At 42.3% G+C, this 27,221-nt stretch overlaps 3 protein-coding genes and 1 pseudogene across 3 annotated transcripts; 2 read left to right on the top strand and 2 right to left on the bottom strand.

The window, feature by feature from the left end:
* The first annotated feature begins 1,014 nt into the window (after positions 1-1,014).
* LOC136530809 (cleavage stimulation factor subunit 50-like) lies at positions 1,015-17,528 on the top strand. The gene is made up of 20 exons (XM_066523526.1): positions 1,015-1,234; positions 7,241-7,622; positions 7,757-7,953; positions 8,582-8,723; positions 9,414-9,567; positions 10,209-10,234; positions 10,914-11,005; positions 12,002-12,194; positions 12,269-12,372; positions 12,473-12,542; positions 12,758-12,841; positions 12,924-13,010; positions 13,420-13,490; positions 13,649-13,700; positions 13,793-13,850; positions 14,548-14,642; positions 14,749-14,903; positions 16,523-16,631; positions 16,907-16,963; positions 17,045-17,528. Exons 1-20 carry the CDS (start codon positions 1,173-1,175, stop codon positions 17,198-17,200), a joined length of 2,346 nt encoding a protein of 781 aa, XP_066379623.1. The 5' UTR covers positions 1,015-1,172; the 3' UTR covers positions 17,201-17,528.
* On the bottom strand, positions 1,918-6,164 carry LOC136530811 (uncharacterized). Its single transcript, XM_066523529.1, has 3 exons — positions 4,697-6,164; positions 4,244-4,461; positions 1,918-1,974 (listed from the first exon to the last, which is right to left on the bottom strand). The coding sequence occupies exons 1-3, from the start codon at positions 5,994-5,996 to the stop codon at positions 1,918-1,920; spliced, it is 1,575 nt and encodes a 524-aa protein (XP_066379626.1). The 5' UTR covers positions 5,997-6,164.
* Positions 15,624-16,354, bottom strand: LOC136530807 (uncharacterized; annotated as a pseudogene).
* A 137-nt stretch (positions 17,529-17,665) lies between the features above and the next one.
* On the top strand, positions 17,666-26,723 carry LOC136530812 (serine/threonine-protein kinase 1-like). Its single transcript, XM_066523530.1, has 18 exons — positions 17,666-18,943; positions 19,054-19,142; positions 19,350-19,457; positions 19,593-19,700; positions 19,801-19,891; positions 20,007-20,059; positions 21,597-21,659; positions 22,083-22,127; positions 22,233-22,268; positions 22,522-22,577; positions 23,996-24,077; positions 24,185-24,301; positions 24,384-24,489; positions 25,066-25,216; positions 25,328-25,562; positions 25,698-25,898; positions 25,996-26,081; positions 26,183-26,723. The coding sequence occupies exons 1-18, from the start codon at positions 18,100-18,102 to the stop codon at positions 26,280-26,282; spliced, it is 2,571 nt and encodes an 856-aa protein (XP_066379627.1). The 5' UTR covers positions 17,666-18,099; the 3' UTR covers positions 26,283-26,723.
* The last annotated feature ends 498 nt before the right edge of the window (positions 26,724-27,221 follow it).

Genomic DNA, 27,221 nt, shown 5'->3' on the forward strand with positions numbered 1-27,221 from the left:
GTTGAGTTTCAAATTTTGGGTGCAGGAGAGGTTTTGACTACCGGCTCTCATCATTTTTATTGCGGGGTGGTGAAATATTATCACTATCGATTTTTAGAGAACTGACGATAAAAACGGTGTTATAAAAATGTTTTCAGTAGTAGTGCATGACTTGCGTTGCATTTGCACGACATGATCATGTTGGTTGTCTAGAATCACTTTCTATCACATAGAGTAAAATATATTTTTCAACCTCTAAATTGCACATCAGTATGATTTCACTCCAAAACTACGATCCGTGTAATAGGCACCCTTTAATTGTTAAAACTGGATAAATTTGATCCTATCACCAGTTTTAAAGACGATTTTCTAATTTTCTAAAGTAATAAAATTTTGTTTTGATATGTAGAATTTTTTATAAAGGGCGGGTCTGGTGCAAGCGGTAGAGTTTTACCGCCTGTGACCGGAAGCTCCCGGGTTCGAGTCGCGGTCTCCTCGTATTGCACAGGCGAGGGTAATGCTTGCCACTAACACCCTATTCTAGACCCCGCACAAAGCGAGAGCTCTCTGCACTGGATACGTCCTTTTTTATGTAGATTTTTTTATCAATTTATTGTACAATAAAATTAGCAATACGCCCAAACTTGTTTCGTATTTCTGATTATTGTACAAGTTGAGCTATCTTGTTACACACGTCCCTTCCCGCCTAATATATTTTTCTTCTGATTATGCTATTTTGTTTTTTTTTTGAACCTATTATGCTATTTTGTTTACGTTGAACAAGTTTTTCCTTCTCGACCGAATCACTTCTTTTGCATTTTTTTTATTCTGAAGAGCCTCTTGCCAACGGACTACGGAGCCCAACAACGATCTCGCCCTCATTTTGCCTTTGGGCCCAAGAAAGAATCGCCCCCAATCCCTGACGGCTGAGTGCTGACGCCGTCGACGCGGCGACGCCCTCCGACAAAACGGAAGAGGCGAGGAGGACATGCTCTGTCCGCCATTCTTGCTGAGTTGTGGTGGACAAAAAGAGCACGAAAGTGGGGAGGGAAAACGGGGGGAAGCCAACCACAGCAGCCCGCCCGCCCGCCATTCTTGCCGAATCGAGTCCGCGCCACGCCTCCGGCGCCGCCTTCGGTTCTCACCTCGGGGGTCGCGGATTGGTGGAGGGGAGGATTTGAGCGGCCGCGGCCATGGATACAACCTCTAGGGCCAAGATCCCGTCGCTCCACCAGACGGAGATCAACTGGGACAAGTAAGCAACCGCCCGTCTTGTAATTCCTTTAGGTCCCGTTCGCTTTTCCAGGAATGACGCCAGGAAGAGTTTCTGGCCGGAACTGCTATTCAATTTATATAAGCTTTCAGTTCCCGGAATTGCCTAAGGCCTCGTTCGTTTGCTGTGAATTCAATACCGGAGCAGATTTTTTCCAGCCCAGGAATGAGTGGATACGTGCCTGTCACTCATTCCCTGCCCTGTAACTATTCCCTGCCTGTAACTATTCCCTGCTTCAATCATCTGCTGTTCGGTTTGCCAGGGATCAAAAACAGGTATTGCTTGGGGCACTAACAGCAGATACCTGTTTTGGATACGTGCCTGTTTTGGAGTGCTGCAAATACATCTCATGAAATACATTGCAAATACATTGCAGCAAAAACAAGCTCTCATACATTGCAGCAAAATAAAATAAATAAATCTCCCATGTTTTGAAGTTCTTTATCTGCAAGTCTCTCATCATGCTCTCATACATGTAGAGATAATGGGCAGCAAAGAGTACCACAGATAAAGGACATGCTAGCTACTGCCAAAATTGACAAAAGGTGCACCAAAAGGCTGTCATAATCCACTCATGAAATTACAATCTTTTCTCACACAAACCATCACAAAGTGCACAAATCCAAAGCATAATTTAAACCAGTAGATAACTCGTCTAAGCCTACTCAAGTGTCCAGGCACTTTGTCCAATCGAATGTTTCTTGATCATCATTGCCTCCTCCCTGAAAATGACAGCAAGCTGTTTTACAAATTACTGAATAATTGAACGAAAATGACTCGCAATGTAGTCAACCAAAGCATAATTAAATCATTGTGTCAGTTTAAAAGCTTTGATTAGTTATGAAACTAATCAGTGCCTTCCCAGGCTCTATCCCTATCTTATCAAACTGAAAGGAGAAATGGTTTCTCTGCCTTTCTTATCAAACTGATCCAGAAGAATGATGCAACCAAATTTTGCCACAAGTTCAGTCCAGCGCTGGCAACCATGTTTACTTCTGTGGAGTTCATTAACCATGCCGGTGATGATTCTTTTCTATGATCTAAAACTGGCTGCAGTTATCTTAAGTACTAACATGGCAAAAACTTTGCTAACTTCCTAACATATAGAAATGGAAGTGACTACATCCTCTGTGAATCAGCAGCTGCTATTAGATTGAAATTGTAAAATTAAAAGGCAGAGAAAAAAACAAGCCCTAACATGCACAAATAAGAAACATCACCTGCTCCAGTTTGTGATATATAAATTCTTTTGGCCATTACTGTGGTTATAAAAAAAATCCAACTTAACCATGAGGTTCAAATGTCCCTTGATACAAACAACAACATAGTAACATGTACATTCACAGCAAGGGATAGCCATTATTATTAACTTATGATGCACATTATGTATAATAATAATAATAACTTTACTAAAGTCATGAGACACATTTCAGTTACCTAACTAGGAATGGTGGAAACATAATCAGAATGGTGAAAATCGACAACTAGTGACAAACTGACAATTCAAAGAAAACTGTTTCATTTGCTAAATGACAGGAGCAGATCTCAGCTTTCAACCTTACTGTAAAAGGACAACAATTTTCAAGCTAAATGAAAGGAGCAGATCTCAGCTTTCAACCTGACTAGAAATGCATCTCTACAGTCCAAATCCTCTTACTAGCAACTCAACTATCAAAATGTTCTCATCTCTAAGGGTTGCACAGAACTAGAAAATATTTCTTCTTTCAGTTTTGCAGTGACTAAAGGACTCTTGTAGTCAAATAGAAGGAAAACATCAAGTTTTCAGCAATTAAGTAGACTGACCTGTTAGACCATCGCACTTTTGAGCCAAACCAAAGTTGCTTCTCGATCTAGTTCACACCCACTTAGGAAGGCCTCTCTATTTTCTTTGCTCTTGATGAAAACTGCAAATGCTTTTGCCTTCTCTTCCTTTGTCACTTCCATTGTGCTCAGAACGGATATACACCTTTTGATAGAGAAGTCATTACCTTCAGCAACCTCCTTTTCTTTGGCTAGATCTGCAGACTCATCTTGTACTTGCTTAGTCCTCATGTCTAGGTATCTCCCCATCATTTCTTCAATCCTTTCACCCTTCTTAGGCCTCTTTTCTTCCTTTTTCATGTTTTTTGCTTGATGTAGTAGTATTAGTTCTTCGCTGCCCGCTTCTTTCAACAGCTACGACATCATTTTCTTCATCGCGTGACAGAGAATCTCGCTGTCCACTTCTTTCAACAGCTGCAGGCTCACTTGTTTGCATCTCAGTGATTGAATCATCTTCATCTAGTACCTCATGAACCTCAATGCTGTCCAAGTCTTCTACTTCATGAATTTGTTGAAGTGGTTCTTCTTCTTGTGGTGGCCCAAGGGAAGTGAGATTATAAGTACCTTCAGCCAAATGACCTACACGATAACTTTTAGGTTAGTTCATCAAGCTATATTTTTGAATTCGGGCAGTCTTATCATGTACTGCAAGATGCCTCATGGCAGAACTAAGTGTGCAGCAATGCATAACTTTTAGGTTAGTTCATCAATGTTAAAGACTAAACATATGCCTCATGGCAGAACAAAGCAATACTCATCCTGAGAAAATAGCACATGTGCAACAGCATATACTCTGGTTACTTAATTCTACATCATGACAGTACAGATGAGAAGAACATAGATGTAGAGTTGTTGTTCTGACATCTATAAATTGTGACAAGTAGAAGCATATAACCTAACTCTACAAATCTAGCATATTGTTGCTTAGTCATCAGCACTAGTAGAAAAGCATTCTTGTAATTGTTCCATCAGTAGAAAATATAAAATGTAACTAGCATATTGTTGCTTAGTCATCAGCACTATAAAAATACTTGATCAAAGACTACTAGACAAGTCAAGTGAATCACAGGATAATATAGAGCAGCAAGATAGAAACAAACAAATACTAAAGTGAGAAGCAGAAAGAATATATTGATTGGCACTGTTTGCAACTATAGAAAGTGAACCTACCATCATAAAGCTCTCCCAAAGCTTCCCTTCTTTGTCTTGAATCTGACTCTTTGTGTAGTTGGCATACTTGTTCCTCAGATGGAACTCCTTCACCATCTTATTCCACCCTTTAGAGTTCCAACCGTTGTCACCTCTGTAGCCACTATCTTTATACTCATGGAGAATGTCTACCAGGGACTTCTCAAGGGCTGGATTCCAGTCCGCTCTTTGCTTTACTACTACATAAACAATGTTCAGACATCAGGTTACCAGTTTATTATTGACAGGCTTATAGGCTACCAACAATCAGCAAATAGAAATAACAGTTTACAGGTTACAGGTTTACTAAAACTTCTATAATAGCAGATGTTGGAATAAACTGTGCAGCAGAGAATTACTTCAAGAAACTTCTTTTTAGTAGCAAACAACAGCAGAGAAATAACAGCAATAATAGCAGAGAATTAAACACCATACCTTTCGGAGAACCTCCATTCTTCTTTGCCTTCCTGCATTTAGGAGAAGCCTTCTTTTTAATAGCACTTGTTGTAGCCAGGAACTTATGCATCTTTGGCGACCCCCTTGTAATCATGTTCAACTTTGGGGAGCCTTTTCCAACCAACGCTGTCAAATATGACACAAGCCTAGCGTTGCCTTGTACTGAACCCACATTTAGGTCATTCATTTGATCACCACTTGGCACAACAACAAAGGTACTTGGAGGGATATTATCCGGCTGATGATCTAACCATTCCTCATCTCCATGAAGTAATCGGATTAGATTATGGAAGATGGCAGCAGCTATAGGTATCTTTACTTGTTTTTCCAACATGTGGAACGTGGCAACTTTCAGAATGGGGAAGCGCTTCTTAAGCACCCCCAAAGCCCTTTCCACATGGTTCCTCAGTAGTGCGTGGCGGTGGTTGAAGAGCTCCTTTGGGTTCTGCGGCCTTCGATGTCCAGCCCCAAATTCTTTCAAATGGTATCGAACTCCTCGATATGGAGCAAGGAAAGATGGAGTATTCGCATACCCTCCATCAACCAGATAGAATTTGCCTAGAGGTACTTGGAAGCCCTTGCTCATAGCTGATCGCAGCACTCTGGAATTTGTAGCCGATCCCTCCCATCCACTAGAAATGAAAGTAATGTTGAGATCGAAATCACATGACACCATCACATTAATGCTTAGTGTGCCCTTCCTATTTCTAAAAGGAGAAGCTTTCTCAGAGGCTATGGAAATAGGAATATGAGTTCCATCAATGGCACCTAGACAATTCTTGAAAAATGGATAGAATCTAGGATTGTCTTGGATTTTTTGATGCACTTGATTAGGATCGGGAGCTTGAAGGTAACGGCGAGAGAGTGCAAGAATGACCACCTTGAAGAAGTGGTTAATGTGATGATGGAAGGTGTCATTGTTGTGCCCAAAGAACACTTGGAGATCCTCATACGAGGCATTGTGACTTAACATGTATAGGAGGAAACCCAACTTCTCCACCGTGATCCTAGTATCAACAAGCCTTTTCCTTCTAAGATAAGTTGCCAATTCTCTAAAGATGTGTGGTTCCATCCTAAATGCAACTTGACAGTTCTTGACATGTCCCTTGAGGAGTCTACGAACTTTAACCTCGCCTGTTTCTTCCGAAGTATGACGTTTCTTCCTTTCTCCCCCTCTAGTAGAACTCATAAGATATAAGGCGGGGAAAATAAATAGCATCATGTCATCGTCTTCTTCCTCCCTCCTCTTTCTAATACGATCTCGCAGTGAGAGACGCATTGTAGAACTGAAGCATATAATTTTATAGTCATATAGAAGCTAAATATTATTAACCATGTCATATAGAAGCTCTAATAAAGATTAGTCATATAGAACCATATGTCATATAGTGCGCACGAAGAATCACGACTGAAGCCACTGTTCTTCAAATCAGGGATCAGTGCAGGTCAATTTCATCCTTTTCTCCATGATTCTAGGCCAGAAGATTAATAAAAATAAATAAATTTGGGGACTCAACCTGGCAACCTGCTGACAACTATAGTAGAATACATCAAACGTTCCCAGTTGAAAAAATGTAGGCACTCACAAAAGCAAACTATGCCATCTGAATGCCAATGCCACCATAAAATGCATGTAGTGGATAGCCGGACTTGAGGAAATACTAGTGACACAAACTAAACTACAAGTATCAATTGTTTAATCACAGTGATATAGTTCCTTCACATATGTCAGAGTTCTTCTCCAGATCGAAGAACTGAAGAACACGCCTGTGACCTAGGTCAACCTGGAGTAGGATAGATCGGCGCCCACTTCTAGCCCCCACTACTGATCACATCATCATCCATCGAACTACCAGGAGACCATCGTGCTCAAGATCAAAGAACCCTAGAGGAGGGAGAGAGGACGAGGACGAAGGGGAGAGCGAGGGGATCACCGGCGAGAAGGAGGAAGGGGAAGGATGTAGGGTCGCCGTCTCCTCGCGCCGCGCCGTGGTCGCCCCACGCCGCCCCGCCGTCGCCTCTGCTGCTCGAGTCAGTCGCGTGCTCGCGTCGCTTCCAAGAGCCGGCACCGATCCAGAGGTAAGGAGGTCCGGTTCCGTTCCGGGCCGTGGAGATAGGGAGAAGTGAGGCCAGTTTTTGGTTCAGGGCCAGTTTTGGTTCCAGACCGGGCCGAAACGAACGCACATTCTCATTCACATCTGGATTGGAAACGGGCCGCAACAATCCACCCGGAATGGGCCAATCCGGTAGAAACAAACGAGGCCTTAGGTTACTTGTTAATGCCGATTTCCCCCTTTCTCGCGGTCCTAGTCCTAGTCTCTAGGAGATTTAGCTCCGATCGTTGAACTGTGTCCTCCACCCTATTCCGGATTGGCTTTACCGCCTTAGGATTAGGAATTGTGGTTTGGGGATTTGACATGGCTGTTCATCCTCCTGGACGAGGCGTAATTTGGGGATTTGTAGCTTATTCCGTTGTTTCTGATTCTGTTACTGTTCTCAAATCGTGGTGCTGAAATGTTGCAGCCTCGACAAGACCAAGCTCTACGTGGTGGGCGCAGGCATGTTCAGCGGCGTCACCGTGGCGCTGTACCCTGTCTCGGTGGTCAAGACCCGGATGCAGGTTGCCTCTGGGGACGCCATGAGGAGGAATGCGCTGGCTACCTTCAAGAACATCCTCAAGATGGACGGCATGCCAGGGCTGTACCGGGGGTTTGCTACCGTTATCATTGGGGCTGTACCAACTAGGATCATCTTCCTCACGGCGCTTGAGACAACCAAAGCAACCTCGCTAAAGCTTGTTGAGCCCTTCAAGCTGTCAGAGCCGGTGCAGGCTGCCTTTGCCAATGGCCTTGCTGGTCTGTCAGCGTCTACATGTTCGCAGGCTATTTTTGTTCCAATTGATGTGGTATGCCTATCATGTGCCTTATATGTGAATGTGATGTTGTATAGAGAAAAATTGTCTTACATTATGTTGCTGTTAAATGTTAATTACAACACTAGACTACTGTGTTCATTGTGTTGTGCATTGATATGTTTCAGATTAGCCAGAAATTGATGGTTCAAGGATATTCTGGTCATGCCAGATACAAAGGTGGAATAGATGTTGCTCGAAAGGTCATAAAGGCTGATGGCATTAGGGGGCTGTACAGAGGATTTGGACTGTCTGTTATGACCTACGCACCATCCAGTGCTGTGTGGTGGGCGAGTTATGGTTCCAGCCAGCGCATAATTTGGAGGTTAGCTTATCTGATTGGTTCATCGTTATGTTCCTCTCAGCCCTGTGCATTATGTAATGTTTACGAGAAAAAGACCAGTACTACATTTCTGCTTAATAGTTATTTGAATTGGTATTTCCCATCTGTCCAAAACCTTTTCAAACTCCCCCACTTGATGCCCAAACTGCAGTTATATTTGCAATTTTGTTTTCTGCTGCTTGTTCTTTCATGTCAATATGTATATTTTTTTAGAAAACAAGAATGCATCTCAATGCATGTGCTGTGTTGGTCCGTAGCGATCAATTCACATTTTCTTTACAGATAAATAGTCGGAAGTATAAGTTGGATAACTGACCAAAAGTGGAAATATAATCTTACATATTTCTATTCTCTGGCAGCTTATAGAGAAAATTACCAACCTGAATGAAGTAACTACACAAAAACCACATATAGTTCCATGCACTCTGCAAAACTAAATTGAAACTCTTAGTGTGCTGTTAATGCTGTTAAGAGCGTGTATGTAAGTTTACTGGAATGAGTACCTTTTGTTAGTTTATTTCTTTGTGATTGATGGTTGAAAGATTATATTTCTTGTCTTGTTAACTTAGCCAAAATAGTTAACTATTATGCTCTTTACATATTGGAACAGTGCTCTTGGCCGTTTGCATGACAAAGAAGAGGCTCCTAGCCAATTGAAACTAGTTGGTGTTCAAGCATCAGGGGGAGTTTTTGCCGGTGCCGTGACCTCTTTTGTTACGACTCCCATAGATACAATCAAGACCAGGCTGCAGGTACTGTGTGACATTCTGTTTGCTGATTACTCTTGTAATTTGATTTGTGTGGGTATATTTTGTGAGGCTTACCCTTGTGACTAAATGATTCTTGTCTTTACATTTATGCTGCTCAGTTGCTATAATTTGATTCCTTATCAATGCAATGCCACTAAGTTTAGGGGAATGGATATTTTGTTTTGGAAGTATATTCGATGTCAGACTTGAAGACCTAAATGTTTTTCTTTATATTGATATATTTCCTCCAATGGCAGGCTATTGAGGTGCTAGACTGGAATGCTGTCTATATTAAACAATATATACTTCTATGTTTACAGCTGTTTGTTTTCTGCTGACATACCATGATCAATTTGTCATGGTTTCCGACTTTCCGTTATGAGGTCAAAAAAAGGAAACTTCCATTGGGAAAACTTGATATCTATGACCTCATTATTTGTAGTGAGTAACAAAAGTTAGCTCATTCAAACTGACTACAGTATGCCCGGGATATGTCATGCATTTTTACAACATGCTTCACATATCCCCAAATGTCACATGCTAAGTTTGTAGTGGTAAACTGATAATATAACTACCAACCCTGAAAGTTCTCACAAGCCACAACCCTATATTTTGACAGTTGTGCTCTCCCTTCCTCCCTCTGCACTTGTTGCTACAGATGATTACACTGAGTTTTTGTTTCTTGTCATTTAGGTTATGGATAATGAAAATAAGCCAAAAGCCGGGGAAGTTGTTAAAAGATTGATTGCTGAAGATGGATGGAAAGGTTTGTACAGAGGGTTGGGTCCAAGATTTTTCAGCTCATCAGCTTGGGGTACCTCAATGATAGTATGCTACGAGTATCTGAGTATGTTTCGCCTTCCCTTGTCAAATATATACTTATTCTCCTGGTTCCTAAATAACTGTATCTAATGCACACACATATGTAGTGGCATATATTACTGCATCCCATGCAGGTTAATTTTAAGTACCCAGGTACTTCTCATTTAGAATTTAGTTTATATGGCATCATTCAGGTCAGTTGGCATCTCCAGTATACTGCTTTTGTAAGTTGTATCATAAACCCCATGTGCAATGAAAATTTTGACTAAAGTTGTAGCCTGTAACTTTTCTATATTTTTGAATAAAGCTATCACCATACATGAAACCTGCTTCTGTTAATGCCAAGGAGCGCACATTATTTCCTGTAGACTGGCAGGATGTTGAACAATTGTCACATGCAAGTAGCAAATAGCAGCCTTGTGCGTGCATCAATCTGGTCTACCTGTGGATGACTGCTGTAAAAGAAACCAATTAGTCCTTTGTATGAAACATGGCACTAGCGTGTCATGAATAAAACCACTGATTTCGATTTCTTATTTTTTTAATGGATTGTGGGCATTACCAAAATTATTTAGAGAACAAGGTATATTTAATTTTGGTATTTTTGTGACCAGCGCTCAGACGATTTTGGTGTTCTTACTATAATTTTCTTTTGTTTTCCCACAGAGCGCTTGTGTGCTAAAGTTGAAGAGGTCTGACTGCTGGACTGCCTTAAACTCGACTCGAATGCAATTCCTACAATTCTGGAAGTTTTGTATTAGAAGTGAAATAATGCTGTATGTCGACAACAGTGACACCACTGGAAGCTTCAGTTCTTGCTGACATAGGTGAAAGCATTAAACATGGATGTTTGATGGTGTTAAAGACTTCGTTTGATGCTAGACAATAGTAGTCCTTACAAACTTTGGTTCTCTGGGCAGTATTCTCAAAAAATGCAGGGGCCTATATTTTTTTTGCCTCTTATGCTGAATATGGATTAGGCAGATTATTTTAGATGAGTATAAACGAGATCAGATGTACACACTTCTCATTCTTTTATACGTGAAGGCTTTTTGCGAGGCTGGATGATTAAGACCAGGATGATTGAGACCAGTTGTAATGACATGGAACAATGTTTCCAGGAGATGCTGTTTTGACTTTTCTTTTGATGCGGTTTCAATTACCTTTTTGCCCTTGGAATGCAAAAATGTCGAACACGTTGCTGCTCCCATATTCACTGAGAAGCAAATCATAGTATGATGCTTAAGCAAACTGGGAAACCCTTTCTGAGAGAGGATAACCCGTTCGTTTGATCCTTTTATTATGTTCATTGCTATCTTGCTGGTATGATGCCGTTTGGGTGTCCTGGACATTATGCATTTATGCGTTTAGTTTGGTGCTCAAACTACACTAAAATGGAGTGATACCTATTCCAGATTCTTTTTTGTGGGCGTGACACCATTTCCTGCTCTGCAGCGTTCAGGGTGATCGAAGTCGCTGATTTTGGGAAATGGGTTTGCGATGGAGGCAACAAACGTATTTTCTTCTTCAAAACAAATTAAGATCACTTCTTCAAGTCCTATATTTTAGGATAAATGTTGTAGCGCTATATAATAAGGGCCTGATTGGTTCGCTTTCAAAATTTACCATGTCAATGATTTGACAAGTTATGATTTTGACTAGTATTTGGTTTGTCACCAAAACTTATCAAACTCTCACATTTGACTTGCCAAATCTATGACAATGTTTTTGTCCAACTTTTGGCTTCCTGAATCCTTACTGTGATAAATTCAAGCAGGCTCTAAGTTTTTTTTTTAGCCTAGCAGGCCCTTAGTTTCGCATGAGGAATATAAATTTTGTAATTTCTTCCAAGCCATCAATTTTAAATTGTTCTTTTATTGGGATTTCTCACTATAAGAGGGTGTTGGGTTCTTTAGTCGCTTCTAAAATTTATGTCACATCAAATGTTTAGATACTAATAAGGATCATTAAATATAGATTAATTATAAAACCAATTACATAGATGAAGGCTAATTTGCGAGACGATTTTTTAAGCCTAATTAATCTGTCATTAGCACATGTTTACTATAGCATCACGTTGTCAAATCATGAACTAATTAGGCTTAAAAGATTCGTCTCGCAAATTAGTCGTAAGTTATGCAATTAGTTTTATAATTAGTTTATATTTAATACTCTATATATATGTGTCCAAATATTCGATACGACGAAAATTTTAGAGGAACAGCAGCCAAACAGGGCCTAAATATTGTCATTTCCTGAGACGTTGCCCGGGATCCACAGGTAAGAGGATAGACGTCCTTTTTTTTTTTTATCAGAGGATTCGACGTCCTTGAATACTCGAAGAAGGAAGAAAGGACAGGAGCTTGCCAGTCTTCCTCAGCTTCAGTCCAGTCCCAACTGAATCCGCCGCGCAAGCCATCCAAGGATTTGTTCGGCCTTCGGAGGGTGGGGAATTGAAGCGACGAGAACGAAGCAATGAACGAGGCGGTGCAGGAGGCGAAGCTGCTGCGGCAGGTGAACGCGCTCATCGTGGCGCACCTCCGTAGCCAGAACCTCGGGCAGGCCGCAGCCGCCGTCGCCGCCGCCACCATGACCCCCATCTCCGCCGTCGAATCCGTCCCCGCCAATCAACTCCTACGTCTCGTGGCCAAGGTCCCCCCACTCTCCCATTCCTCCGGTCTAGGATTTGTTCTGCACGGGCCTAAACCCTCACTATTGGTTCGCAGGGCCTCGCGGCGGAGCGCGGAGGAGGAGCCGCCGCTTCCGCATTCGACTCCGCCGGGTTCGGTGGGGTGGCGCAGCTGCTCGGCTCCAGTGCCGTGGATTTCAGGTGAACCCCAACCTTGTGCGCCCGTGGTGTTGCCTAGTGGCAGTGGTTTTCTAGTGCTGAACAGTGATTGGTGAGGAGTGTTAACGCCGGTGCTGTGTAGTATGCAGGATGTCAAGGGCTCATCCAAGAGCTTCCCCAAGCACGAGGTGAAGCATGTCTCTGACCATAAGGTGCGTATGATTCCAATTTTCCCTTGCTAATTAATTTACCACTTGAAACAACTTTTGTGTCAGTCTCCTGCTTATCTGGATATTTACTACTTTTCTTGCACATTTTGCACTTGTCACAGTACCATGATTATGTATATAACTTGAGATTGACCCAGCCATATATTTTACTGATGTTCATTGGCTTATTATCAAGTTACCATTGTACTTTTCTGTAGAGCGCTGCCCGGTGCGCGAAATTTAGTCCTGATGGAAAGTATTTTGCAACTGGGAGTGCTGATACATCCATTAAGTTTTTTGAGGTAAACTTGTCGGGTGCTAGGTGGGCTTGTGCTGTTTTGTACTTAGTTGCAACTTGCAACTCACTATTGCTCTCTCTTGCAGGTTGCTAAAATTAAGCAGACTATGGTAGGGGACTCCAAAGATGGTCCTGCCAGGCCTGTGATTCGCACATTTTATGATCACACACAGGTGAGCATGTATTGTTCATATATGCCAGTTTATTTACTGTTCAAGGTCATGAGACTCTTTTCAACACTTCCACAAGATTGCCCCCGAGTTAGGTCTCCTGCAGTATTTTTTTTCCCCTTGAATATGCGGAGAGCTGCATATCATTGCATTATATAAAGACTGAAATGCATGGGTAGATCAAATCCACCTGCCACCACACTTAAATACACATGCTCAACTCACGTTTAGCACACTGGATGCACATCTAACACATGCAGTTTATAGCTAGATATTTGCTTACTGAGCTGTTTGGAGCATTGACATGGTATTCAATTTTTTAATAAACAACTCCATTTTTCACTAGTTGCCTACTTTATTTTCCATCGCTCGAATTTCCACTGTGCTCATAAATATGATTGATTTCTTGCAGGCCATCAATGATCTGGATTTTCATCCTGAGAGTCCAATACTGATATCAGCTGCAAAAGACAATACAATAAAGTATGCTTATCCTTGATGTCTATACTCCTTGCTGTTAAATTGTCTATTTGAAGTGCTCATACTGGGATTAAGCATGATTCTTATTTTTTAGGATTTTTTTTGTGGTATTAATTGCTATCTGTGTTATTGTTTTGTACATGAAAAAAATTGCTCAACAGATTCTTTGATTTCTCAAAAACCAATGCGAGGAAAGCGTTCAGAGTTATTCAGGTTGTAAATTCTAGCAACCCAATCTATCTATATATCATGTAAAATGGTGTGTTCATTGCATTTAACCAGGCTCAGTTGTTAATGCTTGGCAGGATACTCATAATGTTAGATCTGTATGTTTTCATCCTTGTGGGGATTACCTTTTAGCAGGTACTATGATCTTTTCACTAAATTTAAATTTAATTTCTACTTCTGCTGTTATTAACCGATTCTTGATTTCTGACATCATTTTGATTTGCTCTGATTTTTTATGCATTATAAGTTGTTAACATGCTTTCAGTTGTTATCTGTAAAGTAATTTAATCATTTCACCAAAACAATTTGATATTTGGGCCCATGAATTTGGATTCGTTCCTGGATCAACAGTTTCTATCTCTTGGGCATTTGAAAAATACTGCAAGCTTATCTTATGGAATTTTAGATGGTTTGGACATGTCCAACGGAGACCTCCAGAGGCACCGGTGCGTAGTGGGATCCTAAGCCAGGATAGTAACGTGAAGAGAGGCAGAGGAAGACCGAAGTTGACTTGGGTAGAGGCAATAAAAGGAGACTTAAAAGGATGGAATATACCCAAAGACTTAGCCTTAGATAGGAGTGCTTGGAAGACAGCTATTCACGTGCCTAAACCTTGATTGCTTCTGCTGGGTTTCAACTCTAGCCTACCCCAACTTGTTTGGGACTTAAAGGCTTTGTTGTTGTTGTTGTTGTTGTTGTTATCTTATGGAATTTTCTTCTTTCTTATAGTCAAATATTTTCATCCACATATGTATGTTTTTAAAAAATAACTCATTTTTCATATATTGATGAATATCGTGGAAGCAAGTGACACTGATAAAGTTATTTGCAGGGACTGATCATCCAGTTGCTCATTTATATGATATAAATACTTTTACATGCTACTTATCAGCAAATGCACAGGATTCTAGTTCTCCCATTAACCAGGTAGCTTCTCTTTCCTTCTGATTCACAAGCATTATATTGCATTGGTTATATTCTCATCAAAGGTTAATTTCACTCCGCTAGCCGTGCTTACTGATGTCGCTGCCAGGTACGCTACTCTTGTACTGGGAGCTTGTATGTTACTGCTTCTAAAGATGGTTCTCTGCGCATTTGGGATGGAGTATCTGCTGAATGTGTTCGACCTATTATTGGAGCACATGGATCTGCAGAAGCTACTAGCGCAATTTTCACCAAAGATGAGAGGTAAGCGAGCTACCAGTCTGTCTAAAATGCTCTTCCCTCAAGATAAGATCCAGTTATTGTTTGGTTTGAAGAACAGAGAGACAGGCATATGCTGTATGCTTGACTCAAGACAGTAACTACCTCAAACCCTGTTTGGAATGTGGGAATCTTGTAGTAATTCTGAATGATTTGTAACATGTCCTGGTGAATTTCCTGTGTTTCAGACAGGTCTTAACTTTATCACACGAATAGCAACTAACAACTCTTTCTCCTTTGCCCTAATGTTTCACCACTAAACAACTAACCTGCCTATAAGCACTTTTGAGACTTCTTTTGAAAGGTCTAGTGTTTATGTGGTTATATTAAAGATGGGGGTGGTTCGGTTCAGTGGAGCGGTTCTTCGAACCGGTGCATAAAATCTATCCAAACGGGCCCCATTTTGATCCAGGATAGAGGATCTGGATCAACGGATCGATAACCATAGAACCAAAAGATCCAGCGATTCGATCTATTTCCTTTCTCCCTTCGTCTGCCAGCACATACAGCGACTACTTCTCCCGTTTCTTTGTTCGGCATGACACCTCGGCGACGTCCTCGCCGGTGTCATGGCACTCGGCCTCTGCTTCTTCTCCACTGGCTACTGCTCCGCGAGTCCGTGGTGATGCAGTCGAACTCGTCGCTGAGCTTCCTTAGGCGTGGACCGTGGTGATGAGGATGAGTAAAGAAACGTATTTATGTATTTTCGGTTTTATTTTCAAGAGGAAAAGGAAGTATATGACATAGTCATGACGTCATCAAGCTAACAGGACAGAGGCACAGAGCACGCGGCGGCTGCGGCTCAGCTGCGCTCTGCCAGAGCTCGCGGGCGCTGTGCTCCGCACTGCGTGCACGTGCGTGCGGGGAGGCGGCACAGGGGCTGTCGTCGTCGATGAGCTCCAGCTTTAGGGCCCGCTCCTGCACCGCCACCTCCTCGTCGGAGTCACCATCGAAGGTGTTGTCGTCGGAGCCGAGGGCGACGAGTGAGATGGGCTTGTGGCCGGCGGCGTGGGCCTTCGCGTTTGCCCTGAGGTCGCGGCACGTGACAGCGGAGCTTGTAGATGGAGCCTTCGATGCGGCCCTGCAGGCGAAGGCGCTTCATGCCGAAGCCGCCCATGGACGGGTGGACCAGCGCGCCTCGCGCGCCCATTTGAGGAGCAGCTCAGTGACGGACGCCGGCGGGTCAACGCGAAAGATGCTGGAAAAGAAGCGCGGTCTCGGCAAGCCGCTGCCGTAGAACTGGCTGCGCCACCATGATGCCGATCTCCCTCCTCTCTACTGTGGATGTGTGAAGTCAATGAATGGAGCGACCCGTGAAATCCATTGGAGCCTCAAGAGGGTCAGCAGCTAATAGAATGGAGTAACCGGTGCTCCTATACTAATTAGATGGATCGGTGGATCAACCACGGTTCGCTCCGTGGATCAACCATCCCCATCTTTAGTTATATACAGTGTGAATGCACTTGCGAATAAGATTGATCTAAAGAATCTGATGTAGTGCACTTTGACTACCCGAACTACATGTTTAGATAATGTTCATGGATTTGATAAAACTGCGCACTGTATTTTGGTTATCTGTTATGAAGTTTACTGTATTCTTTCAGGTATGTCCTATCTTGTGGGAAAGATTCTTGTGTCAAGTTATGGGAAGTTGGCACTGGACGACTTGTGAAGCAATATGCAGGAGCCATTCGCAGACAATTTCGTTGTCAGGTTAGTTTCTCTGTGTTTCTGTAAGATTATCGTTTTTTCCTGATTTAAATTTACTCGTGTGTCATATATACACGATTTTTGCTGTACCGGGGAATCTGAGACCCAGATTCTGTTTTTTTGTCAATGTATACACAGCGTGAAATAATTTAGGAAACAAAATTGCAATATTTTTAATTCGAAAATAGGCTGGTTTGAGCTTGCAGCTAAGGATAACAACATACCTAACTTTGCTATGATAAACAATAAATATGATAATAACTGTTCTTACTATCCAGGCTGTCTTCAATGAAACCGAGGAATTCATGCTATCAGTTGATGAACAAAGCAATGAGGTAAATTCCAATTTGAGAACAGTATATATATTTGTATTTCAGCAGGGAAATATAGCTTAACTACGATACTTCACTCATCAGGTTGTCGTCTGGGATGCACTTACTGCTGAAAAGGTTGCAAGATTGCCCTCTGGCAGCACTGGTGCTCCTAGATGGCTCGACCACTCCCCAGTTGAGCCAGTTTTTGTTATTTGTGGAAACGATAGATCGATCAGATTCTGGAAACAAACCGTATAACTTGTAGATTCAACCATTCAAATCAAAAGTTTGTTTTCAGCATTACTGTTTCAGGTGGAATGTGCTCATGTAACTTTAGTTGTATATGGGAGAAATTTGCATACGCAATTTATTGACCTAGTAGCAAACCCTAAGGGCCCGTTCGTTTCCGATGATTTCCGGCTGGAACGCTTCCCGGTGACAGTTGGCTGTATAAAATACAGCTACGATTCGGCCCGGATTCATTCCGGCCCTTCATTCCCTGTAAAACGAACGTGCCCTAAAGAGATGTTTTTTTGGTTCTGCATAGCAGATGACAGTTATATGAACCCTTGACATGATTCTTGTTCATCAGCCCTTTCTCGATGATTTGCTATTTTTATTACATTGTGGATTGCGGAATATATTTCTTCTTCGAATATAATGATGGTCTGGCCCTACCACATGTGTGATAGGGTATCAGCCTGTTCGTTTCGGCTGGATTGGCTTATAAGCCATGGCTGAAAGTATTGTTGGCTGGTTTGGTGTGAGAGAAAAATACTGTTCGTTGGCTGATAAGCGAGGCTTATAAGCCAGATACGAGCTGCCGAACAGGCTGTATATTGTAATAAAAGTTCTACAACAGTATTGCATTTCAGTTTGTTTGTTTCTTTTCAAAATGATCTCGCGTGCTAAGTGCAATTAGCAGATGACAGCTATATCAACAAGCTGTCTGTGGGTGACTGGGTGTGGCCGTGTGGGCCTAGCGGGAAGGAAGAATTTGACCGGATTTTCTTTGTCACGTGGGCCTAGAATGGGGATGGCCCATCTGAGCCCGACCCATATTTGCCAGATTCGAGTGAACTGGCTCCAACTAAACAATTTTCCCCATTTGCCATTCCCGACGAGAGCACCTTCACCGTCTCCTCGCGTGGCACGCCATGGCTTTCTCCCCGCGCTCGCCGTGGTCGCGTACCAAGAGAACCGACGTCTACTCAACCTTTGTCGTCCACGGCGATGACGACGAAGACGACGCCCGCGGCAGCAGGGGCGGCAGGGGCCCATCCACGCGGGCGGAGGAAGACGAGGAGGAAGACCCCTCCTCGCTGCCTCCGCTTCTCCAGCGGCTCCCCAAGGACTTCGGCGGCCCCTCCTTTGACGACGACGAGGACCCATACTCCTCCGACCCCGACGATGCTTCCCTCTCCGCTACGGTGGTCTTCAAGAGCGGCACCCCGGCCTCCGCTCGATCTCCGTTCCTGGATCTGCGGCGCTCCAGCCCCCGCGCTACCGATGACGACCCATACTCTACCTTCGTCGTCCACTCCACCGCACGCTCGGGGGGGACCTCCTCCAGCCCTCGCGGGTCCGCCTCCGGCACATTCATCCGTCGCTCGGGGGGCTCGTCCAGCCCTCACGAGTCCGTCTCTGGCACATTCATCCGCCGGACCAGCAGCCCGTCGAGCCCCCGGGAGTCGGTCTCCGGCACATTCATCCGCCGACCAGGGAGCCCGTCGAGCCCCGGCGGGTCGTTCTCAGGCACCTTCATTCGCCACACCAGCGGGGGTTCCAGTTCCCATGAATCTGCTTCTGGCGGCGCCGGGGGTTTCGGGTCCTCTTTCTGGAGTGCAGCGGTGGAGCAGACAGAGGAGCTCCGGCAACCGTCGCCTCTGATGCAGCAACAACAACAGCAGCATTCAAGGCGGAAGCCATCAGTGAGCTCGGCACCAGACAGTGTTACCAGAGAGGATCCTTCCACCAAGTACGAGCTGCTCCATGAGCTTGGTGCGACTCTTGCTCTGGAATTATTGTTTCATTAGTTCTATATGTCTACTTGTAGAATGGCTGAAGCTTTGAGCTGTTTTGCGAAATGCAAAATTCAATTGGGAATGCAGGGAAAGGTTCATATGGTGCAGTGTACAAAGCAAGGGATCTCAGAACGCAGGAGCTTGTGGCTGTCAAGATTATCTCATTAACAGAAGGGGTTAGTTTCTAACTTTCTATGACAAAGTTCTGTGAATATTCTGAAAGGCCACCCGAGACATATCTTATTTGGCAACCATATTGCTTTTGTTGTGAGCATTTTGTTTGCATGGGCTTAATTGTGAGAGAATCTCATAAATGTGGTTGCTGTCTGTTTTCCGAGTCCTTGCATTTTTCCAAAATATAAGTATGTATCTCTGGTTTTCAGGAAGAAGGATATGAAGACATACGGGGAGAAATTGAGATGCTCCAGCAATGTAGCCATCCAAACGTTGTCCGCTACTTTGGAAGCTACCAAGGAGAGGACTACCTATGGGTACAATCAAATAGCCTGATAGTATCCATTTTATTAACATTAAGAAATAACAAAAGTATTCTATCATTGTGAGATTTCTCTACTTGTCAAGTCATTTAACATGGGCTTGATGCAAATGCGATTCTCAACTTACAGATAGTTATGGAGTACTGTGGTGGTGGAAGTGTCGCCGACTTGATAGGCATCACAGAGGAGCCTCTTGATGAATCCCAAATAGCTTATATATGTAGAGAAGCACTAAAGGTTCTAACATAGTTGCATCAGATTTGAAGTATTTGCTCCCTTGTGGGGCAACTAAATGTCTTTGGATATTGAACTTTTGTGTTCTTATTTTCTTCTCCAGGGCCTTGCTTACCTGCACTCCATTTTTAAAGTTCATAGAGATATTAAGGGTGGCAACATTCTTCTAACTGAGCAAGGCGAGGTGAAGTTGGGTAAGCGCATTTGTTTTCTTCAAAATTTTTAGTTTACATTTCTTAGCACTCATATTTCTCCATGTCCTGACTCTGTGGTCGGCATGCTGTGTCACCACAACAATGTGCAAAACAGGTGATTTTGGTGTAGCTGCCCAGCTGACAAGAACCATGTCAAAGCGCAACACGGTATTCTAAACAGTGTTTGTTTTGCCATTCAAATCCATAGTTCCAGAAACTTCACATCGATGTAACAAACAAAATGAAGTGGCGATGAAACTTGTCCATGCCAGTTTACCATAAGCGGCCCCACTTGTGCTTGTGCATAGTTCTTCAATATGATGGTACTTTTATGGGAACTTGAAGCAAGTTTGTGTTGGAAAATGATCGCTGTGAAGTCCTAACTATTTCTTTTAAGTGTCATACTGCATTATGTTCTATTAGGTTTAAAATTAAAAATAAGAAAGTATATATTTGTTATCTAGTATGTCTCGCCTAATTCCTTGGCATTTTTTCCGTTCTTTGAAACCCATACTGGTAGACCCAGTCAAAGTGGTTCCTGTACAAATACTCTCTGCGCTGCTGCTTCTCCCTTTCTTGTCGTGACAGCCTCTAGTCCCCATATATCCCATTATGAATCTGCTCACTCCCCCATTTGGCTTCTTCCTAGGCCACCACTCAACAATTTTTCTGTTCTTGATGACTGCGATGCTCCATTCGATTTGGCAAATCGCTGCCTTGGTGGAGCTATTCAAGAACGTAGAGGGTTACTGTGACAGTAGCATATCAAACCAATAGGTCTGTGGAAATCCTAATCGCAATGAACCTCCAAGTGGGAAATATTATCCAGGGCGTCATCTTACCTCCAAGTTATGGACTCTGCTTGACACTAGTGGAAGAGTTGGTGCACAGGGAGTCCAAATCAGGTAGGATAGTTGATAGTTCATAGTTGGCTAGATCTGGGAGGAGGTACGTGAGTGAGAGTTTGGAAAATCAGGTTAGAATACAAGTTCAGGTTCCCGAGGACGATGATATAATGTAGTACTATACTACAAGAATTGACTATGGAATTTATTAATATCTAGCTAGAAACCAATATAAAAAAAACAATCTACTCCCTTTCTACTGCTGCTGATACTTACATTTTTTTTTCTCTTCTACACATTCTTGGCCGCTACACTTCTCTAGTTTCCAACCATGGCAATACATAAATGCTTGAGGAACAAATAACAAATAGTTCTACACTGCGCCACCCCCTCCCCCCCCCCCCCCCCCCTCCCCTCCACCCCCCAACACACACACCATTTTGTAGTAAAGTGTTCCGGCAACAGCTGGTGCCCTCTCCTTGATGGTATCCATTGCTTTTATACCACACACAACACAGACACTTCTAAATACATATACTGACTTGTCGTATTGGCATGCAGCCATGCATTGAGACCAAATCCATCATGACCGCACAACACAAATCTCACCATACATGCATACAGTGTCTTGGATTTTTATGTTGTTGGGGCGCTAATACGTACTTCAATCAAAATGCAAGGATAAAACTGTCACAATTTTACAGTAAAATAACTGTGAAACAGACTGTCAGCATCGCTCTCTAAGCTCAGTCTGTATGGCTTTTTACCAAATAAAAATAATGCAATGGTTTTTGGAAAGAATAAAGATTTTAGTGGCACACTAATTTCCATAATTTGACCCTTCATGTTTATGCTTTCAGTTCATTGGTACTCCACATTGGATGGCACCAGAGGTCATTCAAGAAAGTCGTTATGATGGAAAGGTATCATGCTATCATCTCTACAGTGTACAGCTACGGAATTGTTCATTTTAGCAGCTTTTGTGGATGTTGCCATTTTTGCTCTAAAGACTTGGTAGCCGTAAATTTATGATTGGGTTTTCAGTGAGCAGGATTTCTTTAATATTTTGTTTCTTTGGGTGTGGAATGTCTTTACATATGGCAGAACAAGGTTACACGTAAAGTCATAAAAGCCAGTAAATAATTGTTATGGAACCCATGGCAGTGCCAAAACATATTATTTCTTTTCCTTGTCTCTTGATGGTTCCTCAAGCAAAAAAAATTATTACCTACTACTAAGCCTCCAAAACAAGTCTACTGGTTGCAATGTTGAGAAAATCATTTTGGCAGTTGAATTCTTTCTTTAGTTTGTCTTACCAAAACATGTGTTCTTGTTTTCTGCACCAGGTAGATGTTTGGGCATTAGGTGTATCTGCAATTGAGATGGCAGAGGTAGACATTGTTCTTTGCTTCTTTCTTTTGTGACTGTACACTTTTGTTTTTAATTTTGTGTTGTGACAATGCATTTTAATATTTATTTTGTATCTCTGACTGTAGGGCATGCCACCAAGATCCACTGTGCATCCAATGAGAGTAAGCGATGCTTCTCAATGCCTGTTAGTATCTGCAGTTAATGAGGCTAATAGGCTATAACAGAATAAAAAAAGCTGCTCTATCTTTTGGTGCACTGTACTTTTTATTTCTTTACGTTCTTTCTGATGCATTTGCTTCTTTACTTCGCCTTGGTAAATATTTGGTATACATATCTATATATTGTTTCATCTTCATTTAGCTTGAATGCTTGATAGACCGACTAATGTCTCTCCTCCCACTTCCCTTATCTCAGGTTATCTTCATGATATCTAGTGAACCAGCACCAATGCTGGAGGATAAGGAGAAATGGTAAGTGGTTTCTAGTAACCATGCAATTGTTTTGCTTATTTTGAATAGTGAATGGTCTCATCAGATCTAATATTTGCAATATCAGATTTTTAAGTGCCTAGACATAGTGATCTGGCCAAGGTTTCTTTTGACCTGCAACGAAATCAATATAAATACGATAAACAACTATTGAAACTAGAGGCACTCATCCAAACAAAGCCATTACTGGGATTGAAAACTGAGGATTTAATCAGTTAGTTGTCAGTACTATTTTCCCAGTATACTCCTTTCTATTTGTGTGGATTTGGGGCATATTGTAGCTTGAAGATATAGTAAATACTAAATAGTATAGAAAGTGAAAAAAATAATGAGCAGAAATAAATGCTGCCTTTCTATTAATTTAGTTCTTGTGCTATCTCCATCCTCTTGTGATTGGCTTCTACAATCAACCGAACCTTTTACCTATGATCAGAGTATTTATGTTGCCTGCTTAAATTTACCTTGTTGGTCTGAATTGTATGAGAGGCTATGTTGTTGTTGTTGTCTGAATTGTATGAGAGAGTAGCTAATTCTAGGTACAGCTTGATGGAAGTTCCAGCTAGTTATTTTTTTTTCTCGGGCTACGCAGGAGAGCTGTATGTCACTTCATTAATTAAGAGAGAAAAAAGAGTACAAGAGCGAGGCGAAAACAGCCCCACCTAAACCTGGTTATATACAAAACCCACACCACTGACTATAGAACACGACGAAGGGAGATCAAACCGCCAACCGGAAACTATAAGGTTCTGTGGCAATCAACCTTAGGGCCATGTCCTGGAGGTTAGAAGCACTTGCCATGCACCAAGAGCTACATTCATCAGCGGCCTTTTGTAGAAGGCTCTGAATATCAGGGGAAAGTCCTCTAAACACACAGACACTCCTAATCTCACCCCCTATTCCTAATCTCCCTGTTCTCTCTTAATCTCACCCCCTTCATCTTCATCTCATCCCCTTCATAATTGGGCGTCCAGGGGATAAACCCCACACCAGTTACCAACCCAAGCTATGAGCTTCGTAGTCGAGGGCCAGCTACCTTGAGCACCAACACCCTTGACAGTTTGGTTTAAGAAGCTGCCAAATTTTGTCCTTCGCTTTAAGATTTCATAGGCTTTGAAAACATCAGTCTCCTCGACATATATGAAACACCATATTCAGGACCCCTAACTTATCTAGAGCATAAATATCTTTTCTGAAAGAGGGAATTGCACAACTATTGGCTACTAAATTTGTTTTTAACATTTTGCTTAGACACGTATGTCTTTGTCATGACACTGGTGTGTGTGTTGGAACTCTCTTCTTTTAATGCAATGATACAGCTCTCCTACATGTCTGAAAAAAATATAAGGCAATAGAAGTTTTAAGCATGAGTTGGCCTAAGTTCTTGTTATCCTGACCTTCAGGTCTCTACTCTTCCATGATTTTATTGCAAAGTGTCTAACAAAAGATCCAAGACTTCGGCCTGCTGCAAGTGAGATGGTGAAGGTACTTAATTTTTTCTCAAAGATGACGTTTATGGTGCATTTTCGTGATCTCTTATTTACATATGTACTTGTCATTGTTTCTGTTTTCTTCCAAATTCCCTCTGACAGCACAAATTTATTGAGAAGTGCAATAGTGGAGCTTCAAAAATGTTGGCGAAGATCAAGGAAGCGAAGAAGATTGGAGCCACACTTGCTGTGCAAAATGAACTGTCTGACCCTAACAACGTATGCCACATAGTTGTTACTGTTATGTGTGGGTTGGTTATGCTATTTCACTCGATGTTAATATTTACTTTGGTATCTGCAGACAATGCAAGATGTGCCTGTTCGAATAAATGAAGACTATGGGGAAACTGTTCCTACAAATTCTCAGCAACACATGAATCATGGAACATATAATGATTGTCAGGCAGGTAAATTTCCTTTTTGTGAGTTCTTTGTTTAACTAATACACGAGTCTTAGCATTCCTTTTGAATGCCAACAATACATGTAAGATTAAAACTGCCTTTTCTTCTGAGTCTTTTGTCTAGCAACTGTGATGTCAACTCAATATTACATATTTCTATGGCTTGCTCATAACACTTTGTATGGATTTTATTCAAATAGCTACTTAGGAGTTTTTATGTATATCTTGGTGGGCGGGTTATCCTGTTGTTTCTTGAATGGGACGCTTCTAAATATAGTGCTGTTTCATACTGACTCTGATCCCTTATATAAGTCCATTATGACATCAATAGAGTCTCCAATATGGCACTTTGACTAACAATATTTATAGAAATCTATATTATGAAAGTATTTTTTACAATCAGTCTTATGTTGTATCTATACTTAAAAAAAAATTACAAACTGATGGTCCAAGTTAAAAAGGTTTGACTTAGGAGTTAAGACAAACCTATATGGACTTATATTTGGGATCAGAGATAGTATGTTATTATGTTCTTGATTTTTGCTATTTGCTTTGAAACGGCTGTTATTATTTTCCATATAGGTGATTTTGGTACTATGATAGTTCATACTGAAGATGGCGACGAAGTGGCAGAATCACCCATTTTCCCAAGAACAGAGTTCATACCCGGCCTTGGTAGCATCAATTCTTTCACACATGATCCAAAGAGAGCGGAACTTATTTCAAGTTTTTGGTATGAGAAACATACATTTATCTTATTGTTTGTGTTTTCAGTCATACAAAGCAGCTTAATGTGAAGTTTTTATTTATCCCGTCACAAATCTTATGCACAGTTTCTTGATAGGGCGGAGAACACAGGTGATAGTAATGCCAATAAAGATCGGGATTTAGATGATCGTCCTGACATACAGGAATCAAAAGCAATCCCACCTTTAACTGGAACAGTGAAGAAGCATATTGGTGCAGAAGGGACTATAAGACGCCATGATAATCAAGTTAATTTGTCACCAGGACTTGCAAACACAACAACTAAATTGAACAGCAGCCCGAGCCGTAAAGCGTTTTCGGTTCAGGATAAGGTATATGGTTCATGGTTTAGACATCAGCTATTTGTTCCCTTGTCTGAGGCTAAGGTATTTTAGATTTAGCTATTGCACGCATTCCCCTTTGAGCCCCATGTCTAATTCACCAGCATTTCTACGACTTCATTGTAGCTCTGGTCAATTTATGCTGCCGGCAACACTGTACCAATACCATTTCTTAAGGCAATCGACATTTCACCACTAGCTCTAGTATCAGAAAATGAAGCAGGAAATGGCCTGGCTGGGTCAAGTACAAATGATGCCTTGGAGGCAGTTAGGGAGCTGTTCAGTGGTGATGGGCAGGCAAAGAAAGGCCGGAAAGGTCAAAACGAAGTATGTGGTAGATTCTTTTCTTTAGCTTTTGCAGAGTGACATAACTTTTAAAGCTTGCAGAGGGATACTTAGTCTAATACTGCATTTGGTGCATTAGGTCCCTCTTCCTCCAGGTGTGCACCACAGGCTGATGACAAGCCCCACACTGATGAACCTGGCCCAAGCGCTAGCGTATCATAAAACGTGAGTTCATTTGAACTACTCTGTGCTGCTAGTGTTTTTATTTTCTCGCAATATGACTGAAGTAAATAGCTTTTCTCCGTTGTCTTCTGTAAATGTTTTAGGTGCTATGAGGACATGCCTCTACAAGATTCACAAGCAACGCAAGAGCAGCAGACGATACAAAATCTTTGTGATACACTTCGAACCATACTGAGGTTGTAGATTTGCAAGAGTGAAGGTTACAACCTTTGGAGTTCTGAAGCGCTGCATGGAGCCAAGGGTGAACATGGCTTCTCATGGTGGACACTGAACCTGCTCGGCGTGGAGACCCAAGGATGGAAGGAAGGCATGACATGTGTGTACCGTGGAGCAGGCCTAATGACAACTGCGTTTGAGCTTGTGGACGGCTGGACGCTATGGTGACTGGAAGCTCATTGACACAGGGATTTCTGTGGGAAGTGGAAATTTCTGTCTCTGTTAATAGCCTCTAGGGGTTTCAGTGGTCGGTGTATGTAGAGACTGTGCATCGACATGTTGCTAATCAAATTTTGCGGCAGTAATGCCTATTGTAGTCTGGTTTTGTATCGTTGACAATGCAATTGTCTTCCTCCAAATAAAGAGAAATAGTTGAGCAGAAATAAACAAAAAATGATTTAGGTTGGCTATCCGATATCATGGTCGGCGTGATTTATGCTGCCATGGCCGCGTGTTCCTTGTGCCTGGTCATTGTACACCATGCTTCGTGTTGTTACAAGTGGTTCTTGTTAATGGTTGCTCAACGCCTGCCCCAGTTGAGGCCGGGAACATGGAAATATTCGGGCTGTTACTGACTCCATCTCGAGTTGCCAGGTATGCCATGTTCTGTGAACAAAACACGTTCCACGTAGGCAAATTTTCTGCTTGCTGCCAGCCCAACCTGATGCTTCATACTTGGATAATCGGCACAACCGCACAAGTATGCTGGTTTTTGCCCGGAAATAACCAAATCCGGCGGGACAGCTTAAAGGTAGAGGGGACAACCTGGGTCGGATGCCGCATCCTGCTAAACAACCGTGGCAGTGACTACTGACACTTTGCACCCAATACCCAACCCAGATGCCAAATTGCCAATTGCCAATCACCAAAATTTGGGGGAGAGGAGGGCCGGCCAGTGATGTGCAT

This window comes from Miscanthus floridulus, unplaced genomic scaffold (genome assembly GCF_019320115.1).
Source record: "Miscanthus floridulus cultivar M001 unplaced genomic scaffold, ASM1932011v1 fs_211_3_4, whole genome shotgun sequence".
Lineage (NCBI taxonomy): Eukaryota > Viridiplantae > Streptophyta > Magnoliopsida > Poales > Poaceae > Miscanthus > Miscanthus floridulus.